The following is a 20,092-nucleotide window of genomic DNA, read 5'->3' as shown; positions in this document are numbered from 1 at the left end:
TCTTAATGACAACATATACACATCTCATTACTCATAATACCGTATATTAGAAATACCACAATACTACCTAAAAAATAGTATACAAAAGATCTTAATATCATAAACACATTTTCAATTTTTCACAAATTTGTTTTCCTAGAAATATATGTTCAGAGAACTCTTTCCTAATGTTGTCCAAATGCTGCTATGATGATCAGCATTTCATAAAAATCTCAACTTTTAACTCCTCGACTTTATTTTCTATACTTTCCCTTCCCATTTCAGTAGTTTAATAATCCCTATGCTCTAATTTAAGTGTCTCACTTTTTTTTTTTTTTAGTATGTTCTAATAAAAGTGTCTTTTTCTACATTTAGTAGGCGTTTGGCCATAGATACCAAAAAACAAATTCACTTTTTTTGGATTTTTTGAAGTTGGAGTTGTGTTTGATCATAGTTTTTGAAATTGTAGTTTTTGGTGAAATGTAATTATAAAAAAGTGAAAATAGTGATTTTTTTTTTAAAAACAACTTTATGGCCAAACGACCAAAAGTGAAAAAAGTGGAAAAAAATTCCCGAAAAAAGTGAATAATTTTTATGGCCAAACGGCACCTTAGTAAGTTGACAATTCTAACATTCTAATATGACAAGTTTAAATCTACAAGTTTCAAAGAACATTTTAGTATATTATACACGTGTAATCTGGAATCATAAAATTTAAAAGTCTTTTTTTTATTCTTTAAACTTTGTGTCCAGTCAAAACTAAGATGCAATGACAGAGCTAGGATTTTCACAAAATGGGGTCAACAATATACACGAGTAAATAAACGAAGAAGTTAAACGGTTCAACATTTACTATATATATAAAAAATATAATTTTAATTTTGTATATACATAATAATTTTTCGTCAAAAGGAGCGACCACCTAGTTTCGCCCCTGCTAAGATGCTTAAATTAGGACAAAGGGAGTAGAAAACAATTAAGCTATGGCATAAGGTCGGGTTTGAATCCTGAATATAAAAAAATTCTTAATAGAAAACGCTTTCCTCAATTAGATAATACATGCGCGAATTCGGATATAATCGAAACTCCCATCAATACACCAAACACGAAAGGGAAAGCCAAAAAAAAAAAAAAAAAACATGGTAAGGAATTCTCTCATAATGTGCTGTCCCCACTCCCGCAGTCGCACCCACTCCAACTCCCCAACCCCACCCCGCCCCTCAATCTCATTCCACTTAACTCACTTTCTCCCTATAAATAATCCCCGTAAGCTTCACTCAAATCTTCCAAAAAATCACATTTTTCTCTCTTGAAAATTTATTGAGTCTCTACTCTCTACTGTTCAGTAGTAGGGTTTCTCAGTAGTTTTACATACCAGTTGTTTTGCTCACAAAAATCACCAAAACAAATTAAAAAATGGATGCATATACGGTGCATCTAGCGATGGCGGCACTAGTAGGAGCATCAGTAGTAGCAGTATCAGCTTATTATATGCACCGTAAAACCCTAAATCAGTTATTAGAGTTTGCTAAAACCATAGATAAGGACAACCCTCATGACGTGGCAGATGACGTCGGCGGCGGCGGTTACTACCGTAGCCGGAGTAAAGGAGGAAGGAGGAACGGTTATTACCGGCGGCGTTCTTCCGGTTCGTTACCGGATGTGACGTCAGCGAATTCCGGTGAGATTGTTGATGATAAGAGGAATGGTGGTGGTGGAATACCTGTGGATTCTATTCCTGTTGGTTTGCCTAGGCTTCGCTCCCTTGCTGAAGGTACGTGGTTAAAGATTATTTACTTGTTTAATGTATGCTGGATATGTGTTTTTGGTATGTTGTTTCTAGGCCAGTGTAGTAACAACAACAACAAACGCAGTATAATCGCGCAAAGCGGGGTCTGGGGAGGGTAGAGTGAACGAAGACCTTACCACACAAGGTAGGGAGGCTGTTTGCGATAGACCATCGGCTCAAGAATATTAATTCAAAACAATTTTAGAAAAGAAAATACAAAAGTAATGAAGCCACGACCAATACTATGGAAAAGCATTATATAGCATCCTGGAAGAAAGGAAACAGTAGCCACAGATAAATAATACGATAATCGAAGTAGAAAAAGTGTCAAGTTTAAGGAATAAAAAGAGATTTTTGAATCTTGTGGTTCTAAAGTAAAGATGTGTATAATGTGCTATAATGTTTTTTGATTTTTGGGGTTTTGGAATTGCCATACATTTGAATTGTCTAACTTATTAAATATAGAAGAAGCACTACTTTTAAAAAAACATAGAAAGAAACACTCTTTTTGGGATAGGCCAAAAAGGAAAGAAAGACACTTAAATTGGGACGGAGGGGTACTTATTTGATGTACAGGATACTCCCTCCGTTTCAATTTGTTTGTTTGGTAGGGAGTTTAAGAAAGTAGGAGACTTTTGAATCCCGTGGTCTTAAACTAAAGATATGTAGAATGTACCAAAATGCCGTTTAATCTTGTGGTCTTAAATATGTCATGTGGAGAGTTGGAATTAAAGAGTTGCCAAAAAAGGAAATAGACATTCTTCTGGAAAGTAAGACAACAAGTTGAAACATAGGGAGCATATGTTTCCTATGGTAATTCAAGGCCAGTATAGTAACTTGTGTTTTTTTTGGAAATTAATCATTTTGGATTATGATACAGATGGAGGAAAATTTAGTCAAATGAGGAAGAATTAGTTACCTGTAAAAATGATACTGATAAAAGGCTCAGGCATGATTTAAAGACGTATATGCTTGAGATAGACTTGTTATTGCAGTTATAATAAGTGCCAACTAGCCTATTATAAAGTTAATGAGTTTTAAATAATAGGTAGAATTAACAAGTTGGTGTCTTTTATTGGGTCCTGATGTTTGGTGCTGGATATCATGATACTTGGTTCCTTAAAAAGGATAATGCCTCTTTTTGTTTCCTATCGAATTGCTGATATACTTCATTTTCAATTAAATCTGGACCCTTTATTTTCATTTGCATAGAATGATGGTGCATTAATTCTGTCAGGGATAAAGCGAAGAATCTTTTTTTTCTTAATTTTGTTTTAATAATATATAATAGGATGTAAGGATGTAGAGATGTAGCTGGCGTGTACTGATTTGGCATGAAGGTAAAGCGTGATTGGTTGACTGATAGTAAATTTCCTCTTAGTCACATTTAACACCAAGAGTGTGCTGATTACGTATAGAGCTGTACAAAAATCCCTTCCCCATTGATAAGAGAGTGTAGCTCAAGTGGAGAGCTCCCTCCACCTCTAACCATGTAGTTGCGGGTTTGAGTCACCAAGGGGGCAAAATGGAGCACACAATTAACTCATGTGAGGATTTGGGTGGAGCAGATCTAGGTTACCGTATCATTAAAAAAGTTGTGGAGGAGCAAACAAAATCAAGGAAATTATCCATGTCATGGACAACATTTAGTTTATACTTTATACCAAGGCCAAATACATGGACAGCCACCTAAAGTTGGCACCAAATTCCATTTAAACACCTCAACTGAACCCTTTGCCTATGGAACACTTAATGTATATTCGAAATGTACCTATTGAACACGTTATGCTGACATGTAATAATGCGTGTATTTCACTTCTTTTCTGTGCGTGAATAATTTAAATTTTGACTCTTACAACTTTTACAATGTAGAATTGGCCAAAAAATACACGTGTCATTTAAAGAAAAGAAAAAAGGAAAATAAGCAACTGTTCACATCTAATTTTCTTCCTTCCCCTTTTTCTCTTTTCCGTCATCTGCAACCACCAATGGAGCTTTTCTTTGTCCCTTCATTCTTATCATTTTCATTTCATTTAAATTTCTTTCCCTTACACCATCAGGAAAAAAATCTGCTTTGCTTCTCTGTTTTCCAATCTTCCCGTTAGTGGTTGCATTCTTCCTTTCTAAAATCTATGATCTAGGTATTTCCCTTCATTTTTCTTCTCCACTAACAAATACACTCTCTGTATAAAAGATCCATGACATTTACACCATTTTACAACTCCATTCTTTATTTACTACCAAAGAGTTTCTAATGAAATAATGCTGAGCTTCAGGAACCATGGCCCAGTGAATATAATGGCGGGGAATGATCCCATTTAGTTCTCTACTAAGTGCTAGTTTGTGTTAAGTTTCTGGAAATTTGAAGGTTTGTCAATGGTGAAATCAAGAGAGTTTCAGTGGAGAAGAAAAGAGAAAAATGGGAAAAAAAGAATTGAGACAAAATTAAAAGGAATGGACACGTGTCGTCTTTTAACGGGGCGTTTCATCATATCAGTTGTGTGTAAGCTTCACGATTTAGAGAGCCATTTTGAGGTGTTTAATAGGTACATTTGGGATCTACATTAAATGTTCAGTAGGTAAAAGGTTCAGTTGAGATGTCTAAATGGAGTGTGGTGCCAACTTTAGGTGGTTGTCTATGTATTTGGCCTTAAACCAAAAAGTGAAGAATCAATACAAACATATTTTAGACTATGCAAAGATCTCATGCTTCCTCTGTTCCCAAGAGAATGACACAATTTTCTAAGTAATCTCCTAAAAAGAGAATGACACTTTCCTAAATTTGAAATAATTTAACTTGAATTTCCCATACCCTTAATGACAAAGCTTTAATAACCACACAAATGTTATGACATGTTTAAGACCACAAGTTTCAAAAATGTTAATAACCACACAAATATTATGACATATTTTAAGATCACAAGTTTCAGAAGTCTTCCTTTTTTTTATTTTTTTTAAAACTCTATATCAGTCAAACTATGCCATATAGCGGAAGTATTACATCCTTCAAAGTAGCAATTGTTCTTTTCTGTACAGAAGACCAATTTAATGCACAAAGCAATAATATTTTAAATTTTCCTGCTATATGAATTCTGCTTCCCTTCCTGTTGCAAACTGAAGGCATTAGGGCTTCAGTTATTTTATTGTAATTAATACGTTTAAATTTGAGTATACATTTAAATATTAAGATATCAAGATCTGGCCATTGTATGATTAGGACGGTTTGTATCTTTGATGATTCATATTATAAATACTAGTGGCGGTTGGGACGGTGATAGTAGTCGATGATATAGTAGTAATGGGGTGGTGCCGGGGATCGTATTGAGGTGGTTGAACAGTAATGGTGGCCAGAGTTGATGGACGTATAGTGCTGGTTAACATGGTGGCTAGTGGTGAGGTGTGGGTTGTGTGGTAGAAGTAGGCAGTAGTGACTAGTGGTGGTACTTGTGCGTTAGAGGCTGGCAGTAGAAGCGGTTGGTGGTAGAGAATAGTGGTGAAGGTGGTTGGTGGTGATGGTTTTTGGCACTGGAGGCTGTTGATGGTTGTAGCTGGTGATAGTAGTGGTTTATGGTGGAGATGGTTAGTAGTGGTTGATGGTAGCAAGTTGTAAAAGTGGCTAATGGTGGAGGTGGTGATTGTTTAGTGGTGATAAGTAATAGAGTAGTGAGATATGTTACTTTTATAGTAATTATTAATCAAACGTCTTGATAACGGTGGTAATTGTTTAGTGGTGGTAATTAATAGAGTAGCGACAAATGTTACTGTTATAGTAATTTTTAATCAAGTATTAAGAGCTAACAAGTGGTTGTGAAAGAAATAAACAAATGCACTTAATATCCACATCTAAATGATTCAGATTCAAACCTCTATCAAGTGCAAACAATTAGGGCTTAGGTATCACACTATCACCTGCTTGATTTTCAAGTGTTTCAAGCATAGGTTGTTGCTACAAGACAATGCATAGATAAATAGTTCTTTTTACAACATTTTTTTTTTCGCTTAAAGCATTAACTCTAGATCATGAATCCGCCTGTCTACAAACTATCTTGTGTAAGCAGGCTTCGTATGAAGTAATTCACCAAAAGCATTCAACTCTCCTTGGTTTTTATAGCATTTGTCACGGCCAACCTTCCTGTTGTTATTGGACCCGAGTTATGTATCTTGACTTCATTATGCAAAGCCCTCTGTTGACTCTTGACCATCTCAAACTATCAGCTCGCGCCGACACCCATTTCTTTTGTTCTAGTTTTCTAAATAGAAAGATTTGCAATTTTTTTTTTTCAATTTCCTTCCTAAGGTTCAAGTGACAAAATAGGAGGTATACATGTAATCGTTCCCTGGGTATTGTGCAAAGTCTCAAGTACACTAGGTGTTCGAGAGGGACTGGTATGGAATGATCCTGTTGTTAAGATCGGTTAATGACATCTAACATATCGAAAAAGTGTCATGTGAAGATGATGCATTGACATCCAAGGGTGTGGCTTAGCTTTTAGCAAAGGTGAAATGGACCATGAGAAATCAATGTTCAAACTCTAGCAAAGCCAAAAAGAGTTAAGTGATTTCTTCCCATCAATCTATGTGTTGGTGGACTCAGTTACTCCATACATGTGCTTATGAGAGATAACATGTATTAAATGGGTTAGTCCAGGTGCTCAAAAACTGACCGAGACATCATCGTTATAAAGTAATGTAAAATCAATGCACGGGCCCTTATCCAAAATCCAAAAAAGGGACAAAAAATTAAAACAATGTACTTGCCTTTTGATTTAGCTGAATAATCCTTTTATGATCCCTCTATAGCCAGAAGGCATTATGCTTATCGAATAGTACTTGATTTTCAAACACCTTTCTACTTTTTCTCCCAAAAAAGGAATTTTCTTCAAACATCTTTCTTGGAGATGCGGTTGAATTAAGCAGCTATTTGGCTTTTGACATGCTATCAACTTATTTTTGAGAAGAGCATGCTATGAACTTTCAAAGTTATAATGCAACCTTTCCGAGCTGAGTTTTCATGAACCATTGGTAAATAAGAGATTGTAAAGCCATACGGGTTGCTAGTGACAATATCTATTGAGTGTGCAATGACAACTGACGAGGCAATTATCCTTTGTGACTACAGAAGATCAGTAGCACAAACATCTTATGGTCAAGTGAAAAGTTAGTTGCCAACTCAGGTACATCGTGTAGTCTGTACTTTTTCCATGTCCCAGTACTTGAACACCGTGACTACAGTAGTGCTAATCATGTCTTGCCATGTGCGTACTCTATTATGTTACTTCCTAGGTTCATGAATAGGAAGTTGTGATAAAACAAATGAGGCCATTCATAATCCCTGATTTGGATTCGATCAAGTAATTTTTAAGTAATTTATTCTGCCTTATAAGTCTGCCCTAACTCCCATACAGTCATGACCTGAAGTTTGACAGTACTAGAAACAGTTGTCAGATGGAATCTGAGGAAGGGAGAAAATTGCCCTCACTGTGCTGTGCCCTGGTTATCATCAAATTGTGTGCATCATTGAACTTCATAGAGTGCTGTTGCAAACATGTTTGCCTTGGCAGGTTTTGGTTTCACATTTCTCCTTAGATGCTCTGTTATTCTTTATAGTTATCCTATGACAGGCGGAAGAGGCACGAAAGATCTCGTTCTATAAAAGTGGATTTTTTTTTGTTTCTATTCATACATTTTGATTCAGAAATTTACAAGATTTGTCGCTTATTTGTTTCTCTTCTTTGATGAGAACTGATCTCTATACGTGAAGATAAAGCTTTCCACTAAGTTTCGTGTTCTCTTTCTTATTTTTGAAGGGAAATCGAGATCTGCACATTCTCTGAGACCTACTTCTCCCAAGTCTCCAGTTGCAAGTGCAAGTGCATTTGAAAGTATAGAAGGATCAGATGAGGAAGACGATATTGCTGACTCTATCAAACTTGACACGGCATATCTACACACTAACGGGGAAGCGGTACTAGAATATTCGGCCTCCTATTCCTCCATTTTTCCTTTCACTCCACTGGGCTTTTTGTTTTTTTTTTGGGGGGGGGGGGGGGGGGGGGGGTTACATACATTGTGCTTTTTGAATCAAGTATAGCACTTATCATAGAAAAATACATTTTAAGGGTTCATAATGACTGCAAGGACAGTTTCATGCATGTTCTTCATGAACATATCATTATTTTGGTAACTTCTAACTATTTGCTAAATTGTTAAACAGGGCCCAGATGCCACTGGGGAACAAATAGCTGTGGCTGCAACAAGTATGATACGTTCACACAGTATATCTGGTGACTTGCACGGTGTTCAACCTGATCCAATAGCTGCAGATATTCTACGGAAAGAGCCAGAGCAAGAAACATTTGTACGACTGAAGATAACTCCTGGTGGTAATTGTCCTTTTCGTATTCCAGTCCTTGTCATGCTATTGAATGTTCCTAAGACACTATGCTTTTTGAATCTCGTTATCTCGGAGACTCAGGTAGTTCGTATTCAGAGAAAGCAAAATAACACTGAGTTAATACCTAAATGTGCATCATTTTCAACTTGTTCACCTGTACCCTAAAGTATGTCATAGTTACTTGAAGTGTTGTTCAAAGGAAGTTTTATTTGTCTTCCTCTTTGTTACCTGAAATAAGAGTATAAATAAATCAGAGAGGTAAAGAAATGAGATCTGTAGAAACTTGTGGCCCAAATCCGCATGTACCAGGTGAACCAGTGATCATAAGTGAATGTGGGAAAAACAGAAAGAGGGGGAACTAACTCTTGTTGCCCATGAGACCCACCTCCCTATAAAAACATAGCAAGCTTCCTTGTCAAGCATCATCATAGTACAAAATATCAAAGGGCAAGATGGAGATTCTTTGTATAATATCTTGTCTCCTCTGTATATAATAGTTGATTTGTATTGGCTGTTTATTTTCCTTTCTTCGAGTTCAAATTGTATGTGCTTGAATAATCTGAAGAAACTGGGAAATCACAATGTTCATCTACATTGTCATTCTTTTTTCGTTCTTTTTATTGGATAAATTTGTTGCCAATTGGGTATGAGCATTGAATTAGTGTACAATGTGCTACCTGAAGCTTAATCTACTGGTTTAGCCGATTTGGAGTGTTTATGTTGGTATGAGGAGTACTATATGGCTATGGTCTTGATGAAAATACATTGTATCATTTTCCAAATTTTGAATCTGGTTATCAAGTACGTAAACCCACCCAACCCCCCCCCCCCCCCCCCCCCCCCACACACACACACACACACAACCCCCCCGCCGCAAAACCCAACCACACACACACAAAAGAAAAAGGAACTTCCTATGAAGAGGACATATACTTTCTGTATTATAGCTGTTTCTTAAGGTTCCAGCATCCTTTAACAGTTTTTAATGCAATTTCTAGAGACTCCATCTGCCGATGAAGCGGAGGACTACCGAAACTTGCAAGTTTGTCTTGAAATGAGGCAGAGTTACGTATTCAAGGAGGCTGTTGCTCCTTGGGTAAAAGAAGTAATTTCTGATCCAAGCACCCCAAAGCCAAATCCAAATCCATTTGAATTCACTCCTGAAGGAAAATCTGATGTAAGTATACACGTGCAAGAAACACAACCATCACTATCATTAATGCTAGATTTATGGTTATGGTACATGTTACTACTGCTATTTTATTTTCTGGAATAGATATAGTGTTCTATTTCTCATGATTTCTGCTAATTAACTTCTTGATTACTGCTACAGCATTTCTTTCAGATGGAAGATGGAGTTGTTCATGTATATGCAAATAAAGATTGTAAGCTAGGAAGCTCTTATACTTCATCATTTTACCTTTTTGAGTTCACAAGGCCCATCTGATTCCTCGTCTATTTATTCTTAATGTCTAACCCCTCACACCCCTTGCATTTGGACCAGCTAAGGAGAAACTTTTTCCTGTTGCTGATGCTACAACCTTTTTCACTGACTTCCATCACATCCTTAAAGTAATAGCAGCTGGGAACATCCGAACTTTATGTCACCATCGCCTACTGCTGCTGGAACAAGTATAGACCTCCCTGTTCTCATTTCTTTCTGATTATATGACATGTTAATTTGGTTTATGACGCTTAAGTTTTGTCCAGAAATTTAATCTACATTTGATGCTTAATGCGGATCGAGAGTTCCTTGCTCAGAAAAGTGCACCTCATCGTGACTTCTACAATGTGAGGAAGGTTGATACACATGTTCATCACTCAGCATGTATGAATCAGAAACATTTGTTGAGATTTATCAAGTCAAAGTTGAGGAAGGAGCCAGATGAGGTAACTTTTTGTTTGCATTTCCTTGCTGATGTGTGCTCCGGTTCTCCGATTCTCTTGACATCTAAAGCCCTAATCTTCTTCAGGTTGTGATATTTCGTGACGGAACATATATGACCTTAAAGGAAGTATTTGAGAGCTTAGATTTGACTGGGTAAGAAAATAGTTTCTAATATTTGGTGTTTGAAAGAGCATGTGATTTTACCTAGCTATTAACATTAACATTATATCTGATCTCATCGTTTTACTCTCTTTGAAAAGGTATGATCTCAATGTTGACCTATTAGATGTTCATGCTGACAAGAGCACCTTTCATCGTTTTGACAAATTTAATCTGAAGTACAATCCCTGCGGTCAAAGTAGGCTGAGGGAGATTTTCCTGAAGCAGGATAATCTTATACAAGGTATTCTTGTCTTATCTTTCAAATGGTCTTCCTATTTGGTTCTTCCATCATCACTTTGTATTTATCTTATGTAAAATCAGTTACAAGTTGTAATGTGTTTGCAAAGTTATCAAGCAAATATCAGATCATACATGTACTTGGATACGGGTACGTATCTGAGTGTGTATGGCTAAGTTTCTGGTATGGGCATGTTTAACTTAAGCAAATTCAAGTGTTTCTTGAAAAATGTGCATTAAATATGCATAGCATACCCATTGTACGTTAAGGAAAATGAAGCGTCTCTTTGATATTAGGTAACTTGAATTGTGTTATTCCAATAAACTAATTGAGGAAAATGAAGCGTCTCTTTGATATTGGGTAACTTGAATTGTGTTATTCCAATAAATTAATTGAACTGACTTCAATTTTATGAAGTTATTTAATAATCATATTTTATGATTTCTGTTGCAGGCCGTTTTCTTGCCGAGCTAACTAAGCAAGTATTTTCTGATCTTTCTGCAAGCAAATATCAAGTAAGTTAATTCTTGTACAAATAACTGTTATCCTCTTCTATTTTTCCCTTTTCCTATTTTGTCTTAACATGTTTCATACACTCCCCTGATCGTCACAAAAAGCTGGTGACACTGATAACTTTATTACTGCCAAATGCAATCTGAAAGCTCTGTGGCCTTGGGGGTGACTATTGTTATGCCTCGGTCCAAATTGCATTGCATAAGTTCACAGTACTTGCAATACGATGTTCTTCTCTATTGTTATTAAAATTTAAAACATGACTAGAATGAAGTTGTTTCTAAAGGTACATTCATTTAAAAACGACGACAACAACATACCTTGTGTAATCCCACAAGAAAGGTACATTTGTTTAAGGAAAAGAAATAAAAAATATTTCACATGGTCGAGTCCTGTTCTGTCCAGTGTTCTTATACGTGAAAAGAGGAAAATAGCTACAAGGTCCATGGGGTTTGAAGAGAAAAACGAGAAATGAAGCACATGCTTCTTTGAAGTAAATGGATGAAAAATCGCGATATTAGAAAATATCAGATGTATATGAATCTGATATACAGTAATGTTGGTCTGTATTAATTGGAATCCTCAAAGTTGAGATTAAAGAACCGACTTTGCGCCTTATTGTTTGAAGTGCACACTTTTGTGAAGCGATAACTCCTTGCGTCGCATCATTTTAAGCAACTAAGCTACATCTTTTAATAACACTAGTTCTGTTTGTCATTTGCATTTGGCTGCTCTTAATCTTTGTCCATTTTGTTGTAGATGGCAGAATACAGGATATCAATGTATGGCCGAAAGATGAGCGAGTGGGACCAACTTGCAAGCTGGATAGTGAACAATGAACTGTACAGTGAGAATGTTGTCTGGTTGATTCAGGTATGATGAAATATATGCAATTGCTGGTCAATTGTAAGCATTTTAGGTTGTTTTGTCTTAAGTGGTTGTGATTTTGAACAGAGCACACATTTCTTGTGGGTTACGTTACTCTTCTTGACTTGCTTTCTTTGGAGAAGGAAAAAGAATGTGTGTTCCTTGTCAATTTCCAATTAGTTTAGGACTTCATATGTACAGGTAACAGCAAGGTGTGTGTTTGAGGTGATTTCCTTAAGCTATTGATGAGGGTACTGTTACAGTAGGCACTATAGACTAGACGCTGAAATTTGGGGGTTGACTTCGAAAACTCTAGATGTTGATGCTAGATGTGAATAGAATCAAATCTTGCAGAGTTTGCACTTTGCTCTTATGACTAAAGTGTCTTTGAAGTAGTTTTTTGGTCATAGGTTACTTGATGTTCAAAGAAAAACCAGCTCTAAATAGTCTTATAAGTTATAAATCAATAAGACCATGAAAATCATCTAATATTATCTTAATTTTCAATCCCTGACTAAACTAAGATTCCTAAGATTGAAAATTAACATTACAAAATAGTCCTAAGTTTCAATCTTAGGAATCTTTGGATTAGACAGATTACCTTCAAAATAGAACTTTAGTTAACTCATGCCAGATCGTCTTAATCCTTTTATTTGGCTTTGTTTTGGTTCTTTTAATGGGTGACCATTTGGCTTTCAATTGTGTACTGCAGGGGATGAGAAAGATTCTGTACTTCTTTTGATGTTTTAGTTCTTATTCTATGCTTTCTTTGTCTCCAGCTTCCGAGACTATATAACATATACAAAGAAATGGGGATTGTGACGTCATTTCAAAATATCCTCGACAACATCTTTCTGCCTTTGTTTGAGGTTACTGTCGATCCAGATTCACATCCCCACCTGCATATCTTCTTGAAGCAGGTATGATTTACTAACATTTCAATTATCTTCCTTTTATTTACTAATGTGAAATGCGTTGCCCGAGTTCGGTTGAGGACTAAAGATTTGGTTGTCAAGTTTGAACCAGACTTGTGATGGGAATTTTAGGAAGTACTAAGAATGCTCTATGCTAGTACGTGTTGGGATCTAGTTGGATATAATCCAGTTATGTTGTATTTCATATTTACTTTTCCCTTGGGCATGCATCTACATTTGGCGAATGTAAAGATCTTGGTTGAGTCCATATACATAGTAAATAAAGTAGCTAACCTAAAAGGTTATTGAGAAGGAGAAAAGGAGAATGGTGCATAACTGTGGAATCATGTTTCTTCAATTACAATCTGCTGCCTTTGGATTATTTGCAACAATCATCCACTTCATTCTATCCTTTAATCACAATATGTTCTTGTTCATACTTTCGCTTCTTGTTATGTTATCTTAAAGGTTGTTGGATTGGATTTGGTGGATGATGAAAGCAAACCAGAAAGAAGGCCTACCAAACACATGCCTACACCTGCTCAGTGGACTAATGTATTCAATCCTGCATACTCATACTATGTGTACTATTGTTATGCAAATCTCTACACCTTGAATAAGGTTCGTAAGTTACTTCATTTCTATTTCTTCCTTTCCCCTTCTTTCCCCTTTTATTCCTGTCATCATCACTTCCTTCTCTGATCAAAACAGACGATAGGACTAAAACCTTTTCGTAATGATCTTGCATTTGTGGTTACTTTGGGGAAAGTGGGAGAAATAATGTGAATGGACCAGAATGTATGAAGCAATATCTTGTTTTTTTTAAAATGATCCTAGAAGGCACTGCTATCTGGTGGCTGTATTATCTTTTATGCTTTCCTGAGTCTTATATCTTCGCCTCTCTTGGTCTACTATGTTTACTGTGAAAACCTACAAAAAAGTATGGTTTTATACAAAAGAACACCCTATCTTCTCTACCTACAGGGACCTCATAATCATAGTTACTCGAGTAAATTCCCTAGAAGGTCACCCGTGTATTGAGAATTGCCTTCAAATATCACTTTTGTTTCTTTTAGGACTAGAATATCGCCCTCAGGGGTTGGCCTGGTGGCAATTGACTTGAGCCTTGGGGTGCTCCCTTTCAAGGTCTCAAGTTCGAAACCCGCTGGGTGCAAACAATTTCTGAGGGCCATCGGACTGGGGAAACCCTGAATTACCCGTGGTGCACTTGCGGGAAACTCCTTGCCGAGGGCCTGTGCACCCCCGGGATTAGTCGGGGCTCAAAGAGACTCGGACACCCGGTGCTAATCAAAAAAAAAAAATATCACCCAACACAATTTTCCTCAGAATATACTAAACACACAAAATTCTCCTTCTCTCTTAATTGGCAAGCCATGTCACATAAAATTCTGTTCTTTTAATAAATTTATTCAACTCATCAAATCCATTTAACTCAACCCAATCCAAACTCATTTAACCAAGCAACTCATGTCTTATACCCATTTAAACCGGTTAGAAAACATAAAGAAAACATCAAAGTTAAGTTATCTATTTAATAGATTTTTTTTTTTTAAAAATAAAATTTTATGATATTCTTTGGCTTTATTATTTTTCAGAGGAATTTTTAAGAATATCATAAAATTTTATATTTTAGAAAACATCAAAGTTAAGTTATCTATTTAATGGTAAGAATATGAGAGAACCAAAGAAATTTCTTGGGGGGGGGGGGGGGGGGGGAGTTGCTTGCAGTAACCCGCAAATTGTAACTTCATTGTTTTCGTTCTTTAATAATTTATCAATTATTTAATCTAATTAAACATTACTATTTCTCTTTCTATAAGGAATAAACAAATTATTTTAATTTTGGCACAAAATATTATTAGAGATATCTCATATAAATATATGTCCACTGTTCTTGTATCTTCTTTTTTTGGTGCATCCACTGTTTTTATGTGTTAAAATAAAAAAATATTCGAGAATTCAGATATTTATAATGTTAAAATAATATTACTAACTAGTAAACAAATATCAATATATAGATCGAACAGAATCAAACTAAAAAGAAGAAATATTAATTGTGTGGTTAAATGGGTTTGGGTTGAGTTGAGTTAAATGAATTTGATGAGTTATATAAATTTATTATTAAAAAAACTAGAATTTTATGTGACATGGCATGCCAACTGGGAGAGGAAGGGTTTTGTGTGTTTAGTATGTTATGAGGAAAATAGTGACAGTTGAAGGATATTCTAGTCCCAAAAGAAACAAAAGTGATATTTGAAGGTAACTCTCAATATATGGATGACCTGCTAGTCAACCATAAAAAAATCATCTCTATCCCTTTAAAATCTCTGCTATGTCTTTCTCTCCAGACAACCCACACAAGTGACTAGTGGATCAACATTTCAAGCCTTGTGCCTTTTCTTCCGTCTACCACAATTTTGGCTAAACAGTACCACTTTCAGTGTCTGGCATCACTTAATGTATTCCAAACCATGTTAGAATTTCTCATAAAATGTGGTCAGAGTCAGTACATCATATCGTGAGGTGGTTAACTACTATTGCTGGTTGCTCGAGAAAGATGGCGAAAAACTAACTTTTTGAAGACCATTAAAGAAAAAAGAAATGTTATACTTTGAGATAACATTCTATTTCTTTGTGGGTTCTTTCTTTGATTTTTTGGTGTATTGGGTTGGGACAGGAAAAAACTCAATGGTTATAATTGCAGTTCTGTTTTATTGGCTGTCAAAGGAAAGTTAGGGTGGTTGCATATTTACCTCATCAGTAAAATCCATTTTCAGACTAAAATGATAAGTTTTGGTCCTAGTTTGCTATGAATGTGTTGCAAGGTCAGGATCACAGCTGTAGGGCTGTCTACCACAATATTGTAGAGAAATGATCTCTCTACCATTCAAATATCTTGTTGACATTTCTTCTCAAACACTTTTGATATGTTGGTTCTGACCCTTGCAAAATAACATCTCAGCTGCGTGAGTCAAAAGGCATGACGACCATCAAATTCCGACCACATTCTGGGGAGGTAGTCACTCAGGCATATTTCCAAATTCTTTAATTTATGACTTACTTTTGTTTGCTGATTAGATGTTTTACTGTCTACAGGCTGGAGATATTGACCACCTTGCGGCAACATTTTTAACAGCCCATAATATTGCTCATGGTATTAATTTGAGAAAGTCTCCTGTTCTTCAATACTTGTACTACTTGGCCCAGGTAATAAATACAGATACTAGAGTGATTCCTTTTTTTTTTTCTCTTTTTTTTTCTGGCCATGTGTGCTTTCTGATGATCAATCATGACTTGTTTTTGTCAGATTGGTTTGGCAATGTCTCCTCTTAGTAACAACTCTTTATTTTTGGACTACCATCGGAATCCTTTACCCATGTTCTTCTTGAGGGGTCTGAATGTTTCTCTTTCAACGGATGATCCCTTGCAAATTCACTTAACAAAAGAAGCCTTGGTTGAAGAATACAGTATAGCTGCTTCAGTGAGTATTCATTGTGTCTTGGATGAAATATTTGATGTCACTTTGTCAATGGGTTTAAATTTTTCCGCCATGCAGGTTTGGAAGTTGAGTGCATGTGATTTATGTGAGATCGCCCGTAATTCAGTATACCAGTCTGGTTTCTCCCATGCGCTAAAGGTTTGTGTATCTCCTAAAAAATTTAAATGCTAATAGCATGGTAATCTGCTTCCAGCTCTAAATATTCATCAAGCTTGTGCTTTTTCCCAATTGCCACCTATCTACTCTCTCACCAATTTTCATTGATCAGCAGATGCATTGATCCTCTTTTGAATCCTGAGTTGCTTTATGTGAAGTTGCTTGATTTGCTTCTCTGTGTAACACAAATAGAAAATTGGGATATTCTAAGATCCAGTCAAGTGCAAATTTACCAATTCAAATCCAAAGTTTGAAGGTTGTAGATCCCCATGGATGCCTGAAGTGCAATGCATCTGATTGAAGTGTAAATCCAATTACATCTATATGTCGTATGTCTACGTTTTATCAAGACCATATTGGTAGTAGAGTTTCATTAGGGGTTCCCTTCTATTCTTGACAGTAACTGTGTCCATTTTAGGTGAACAGAAATTAAAAAAAAAAAACTGTGTCCATTTTCTGTTTGTCACTAAGGATGAGTACATGGAACATGGAGGTTCAGTGGTATAACTTGTAATTGTTTAATTGCGATCATGTTATAATTTTGCTTGTTTCCTTTTTGGGTTTTGGGGGTGGGGCGTTCCATTTCACTGTCGAGGCATTGCTTTCCAGATCAGTGGCATCAGCAATGACATCCAGCTCTCTGGCTCACCTTCTATTGCGTACCTTACCTATATATGGCTGCTGTGCTAATCCCTGGTTGGGAATTTTGATGTTTGTGTTGTGTGTATTTTCCTGACATAATCCACTTCAATATTTAGTCCCACTGGATTGGAAAGGAGTATTACAGGAGAGGACCGGATGGAAATGACATTCATAGGACAAATGTGCCTCATATCAGGCTCGAGTTCCGTGATATGGTAAGTACTTATTTCTAGAATATATAATGATCTCCCAATTTAGATCCTCGAAGTGGAGAATTGCATTGGAATTCTGCCTGTAAAGACCCTTTTCAGACTTCCATTATTTTTCTGCATGTGGGATTATTTGTGCTCCAAAATAACAGCATTTTCAAGATCGTCTCTTTGACTTGAATGTTGCATCTTGTGGTATTGACGGAGGAGTAGTGATCTCCGTTCTTGTTTTTTTTTTTTTTTTTTTTTTTGGGTTGAAAATTATGAAACAAAATTTTCATACTGGGTTGTTTCTATTTATTTGATATTTGGTTTTTAACATGATACTTTCCATTGAGATGAATCTTTTGTTTTTAAAGAGTCAAATCCTGTATTTGACCTATAGACTTCATTGTTCCTAGATATGGAGGGAGGAGATGCAACAGGTTTATCTGGGCAGGGCTGTATTTCCTTCAGTTGTTGACCCATGATCTGCATCGCCAATGCATTATATCATGGCCAAGAGTATTGATTCTCATAATATCTGGAGGTAAGGAACAATTGGAAGTCCTTATCGCCAAATCATCACAGCTTGAAGGTATCAAATTAATCAATTATTTTATTTATTTCTGCAGGGTTGGCCATCCAGTGACTCAAGAAAAGCTTCCACCATGAGATATCTGGAATTCGGAAGCTGAGGGGTGAACAAGGTTTGGTGAATGCTAGACCTTATTATTCGATGACGTGAAAGCACATTGGATAAGAGTAATTTATAAAGACTGGTAATTCAGGAAGCAACTGGAGCTAGAGCATATATCACAGCCGCAAAGCAATCTACTATCTGGATAATACACAAGCAATTCCGCTATCTGAATAAGGAATTATGTATATGTATGAGTGCCGTAGGTTAACAAACTTCAGATGCATCGTAAGATGAATTCTGGATGTTGCATGGTTCTGTTGTATCATATTGACATGTTGGCTGAATAGAAATAGTGCTTCCGCCCAACTTTCTTTTCTTTCTCTTTTGGGTGAACAGCGGGTGGGATTGTTTGGGAACGAGGCAGAGTTGGATTATGATTTGCGAATGCATTTCAAATACACTCGGGATATGTTAACGTTTATAATTCCTCAGAAATGTATTTGAGTGATTTTTTAGGGGAAAAAGGGTCAAATTTGCTTAACTATGCAAAATGGAACAGTTTTGCTTTCCGTTAATAGTTGGGGTTAAATATGCTAATGCAGTCATTAGTTGGGGTTAAATTTGCTCTTGAACTATGTGAAATGGAACATTTACCCTTATTTTTAAAGGTGAAAGCTTAGCACTTGGTGATGCTAGGTGTCGCGCGATTAAGGATTAACTTTTCATTTTATTAAATGGTGAAAGCTTAGAACTCGGTGATGCCATGTGTCGTGCGATTAAGGATTAACTTTTCGTGCAATTAAGGATTAACTTTTCTAAATGAAGAGTAAATTTGAACCTTTCGCATAGTTTAAGAGTAAAATGTACTGACGGTTAAGGATTAGGTTTTCTAAATGAAGGGTAAATTTGAACCTTTTGTGTAGTTTAAGAGTAAAAAGTACTGACCTTGTTTCCAAAATCGATCAAGATTTTACCGACCACAATCGGTTTACCTAAGGTTGGTTTTCTTGCTCGGCTTTGACTTGTTTTTTTAGTAGTGCAATTTAGGGGGTTTCATCACTTGAAAATTATAGTTCAGCGGGATAATGTACACTAGGCGTAGTTTAAGTGTACAGCTAATAAAGCATGATAGTTTAGTGGAGGGGGATTAGCACTTGAACGTTATAATTTAGGAGGGTAATGTAAATAAGAGAGTTTAAATATGAAACTAATGAAGACCTGATTGCTTAAGAGAGTTTTGATCCAATCTCTTTAATTGTTAACTCATAATACCTTTTAGTTGAGATTATGTTTTTGTTGTTTGAGGTACTAAAGTATACGACCCCGCATAATGATTTGAAGGTGATTTGTGAATTAGGTGTAGAAAACAAGAATATGTTTTGGTTGAAACAAGGGAAAAGACAATTACACCTGAATTTATCTCGAAAAGTCAAGTTTACGCTCCAACTAATCGGGCAACTTATTACCCCTCTATTTTTATTTAAAGTGGAACTAATATCGCCGAATGAGGTAAAACACCAGTATAGGTGAGGAAATGTTCCACACTCGCATGCCACGTCAGTGCTACATCATCACAAATGTTAGAAATATAATCAATTTATATTTTTTTCACTATTTCTCTTTTTTTCTCTTCATTTACACGACATTTTTTTTTTATCTAACCACCAATCAGCCACCACTGTAACACCAAAGAAATCCGACAACTTTGATATCTTGGCTTGTGCTCCGGTTGAAAATAGGGGTTGTTTGGTGGTTTTTGGAAAATGATTGTAGTTAATACAACAACAACAACAACAAGCCCAGTATAATCCCACCATGTGAGGTCTGGGGAGGGTAGAGTGTACGCAGACCTAACCCCCACCTTGAAAGGTAGGACGGCTGTTTCCGAAAGACTCTCGGCTCAAGAGAGGAAAACAAGACAAGAGGTCAGATAGGGTCAAGCATATCGAAAACAATATGAGAACAAGGAATAACAAAAGCGAGAAAGTCATGGTAGAACAGTTCGGAAAGAAAGGAACATTAACTACTATAGATAAATAAGTTAATCAAAGTACAATGGTCCAACAAATATAATCAGCAATCAAATGCAGAAATCAAATGGCAATAAACGAATGAGCAAAACTACAACTACTATGGTGAAAGGATAAGCCACCTAGCCTTCTATCCTAATCTGAGTCCTCCACAACTTCCTATCTAAGG

General features: G+C 36.2%; 1 protein-coding gene across 1 annotated transcript; it reads left to right on the top strand.

Annotated features, from left to right (window-relative positions):
- Positions 1-1,236: 1,236 nt before the first annotated feature.
- On the top strand, positions 1,237-18,259 carry LOC132630826 (AMP deaminase). Its single transcript, XM_060346427.1, has 20 exons — positions 1,237-1,753; positions 7,576-7,733; positions 7,983-8,151; positions 9,161-9,339; positions 9,496-9,547; positions 9,667-9,794; positions 9,873-10,052; positions 10,136-10,203; positions 10,311-10,453; positions 10,904-10,965; positions 11,723-11,836; positions 12,610-12,750; positions 13,213-13,365; positions 15,728-15,781; positions 15,862-15,972; positions 16,073-16,246; positions 16,322-16,402; positions 17,179-17,277; positions 17,673-17,800; positions 17,886-18,259. The coding sequence occupies exons 1-19, from the start codon at positions 1,396-1,398 to the stop codon at positions 17,739-17,741; spliced, it is 2,493 nt and encodes an 830-aa protein (XP_060202410.1). The 5' UTR covers positions 1,237-1,395; the 3' UTR covers positions 17,742-17,800; positions 17,886-18,259.
- Positions 18,260-20,092: the final 1,833 nt, after the last annotated feature.

Source organism: Lycium barbarum, chromosome 3 (genome assembly GCF_019175385.1).
Source record: "Lycium barbarum isolate Lr01 chromosome 3, ASM1917538v2, whole genome shotgun sequence".
Taxonomy (NCBI): domain Eukaryota; kingdom Viridiplantae; phylum Streptophyta; class Magnoliopsida; order Solanales; family Solanaceae; genus Lycium; species Lycium barbarum.
Note: the sequence above shows the minus strand (reverse complement) of the source record. Positions and strands in the feature narration are given on the sequence as shown.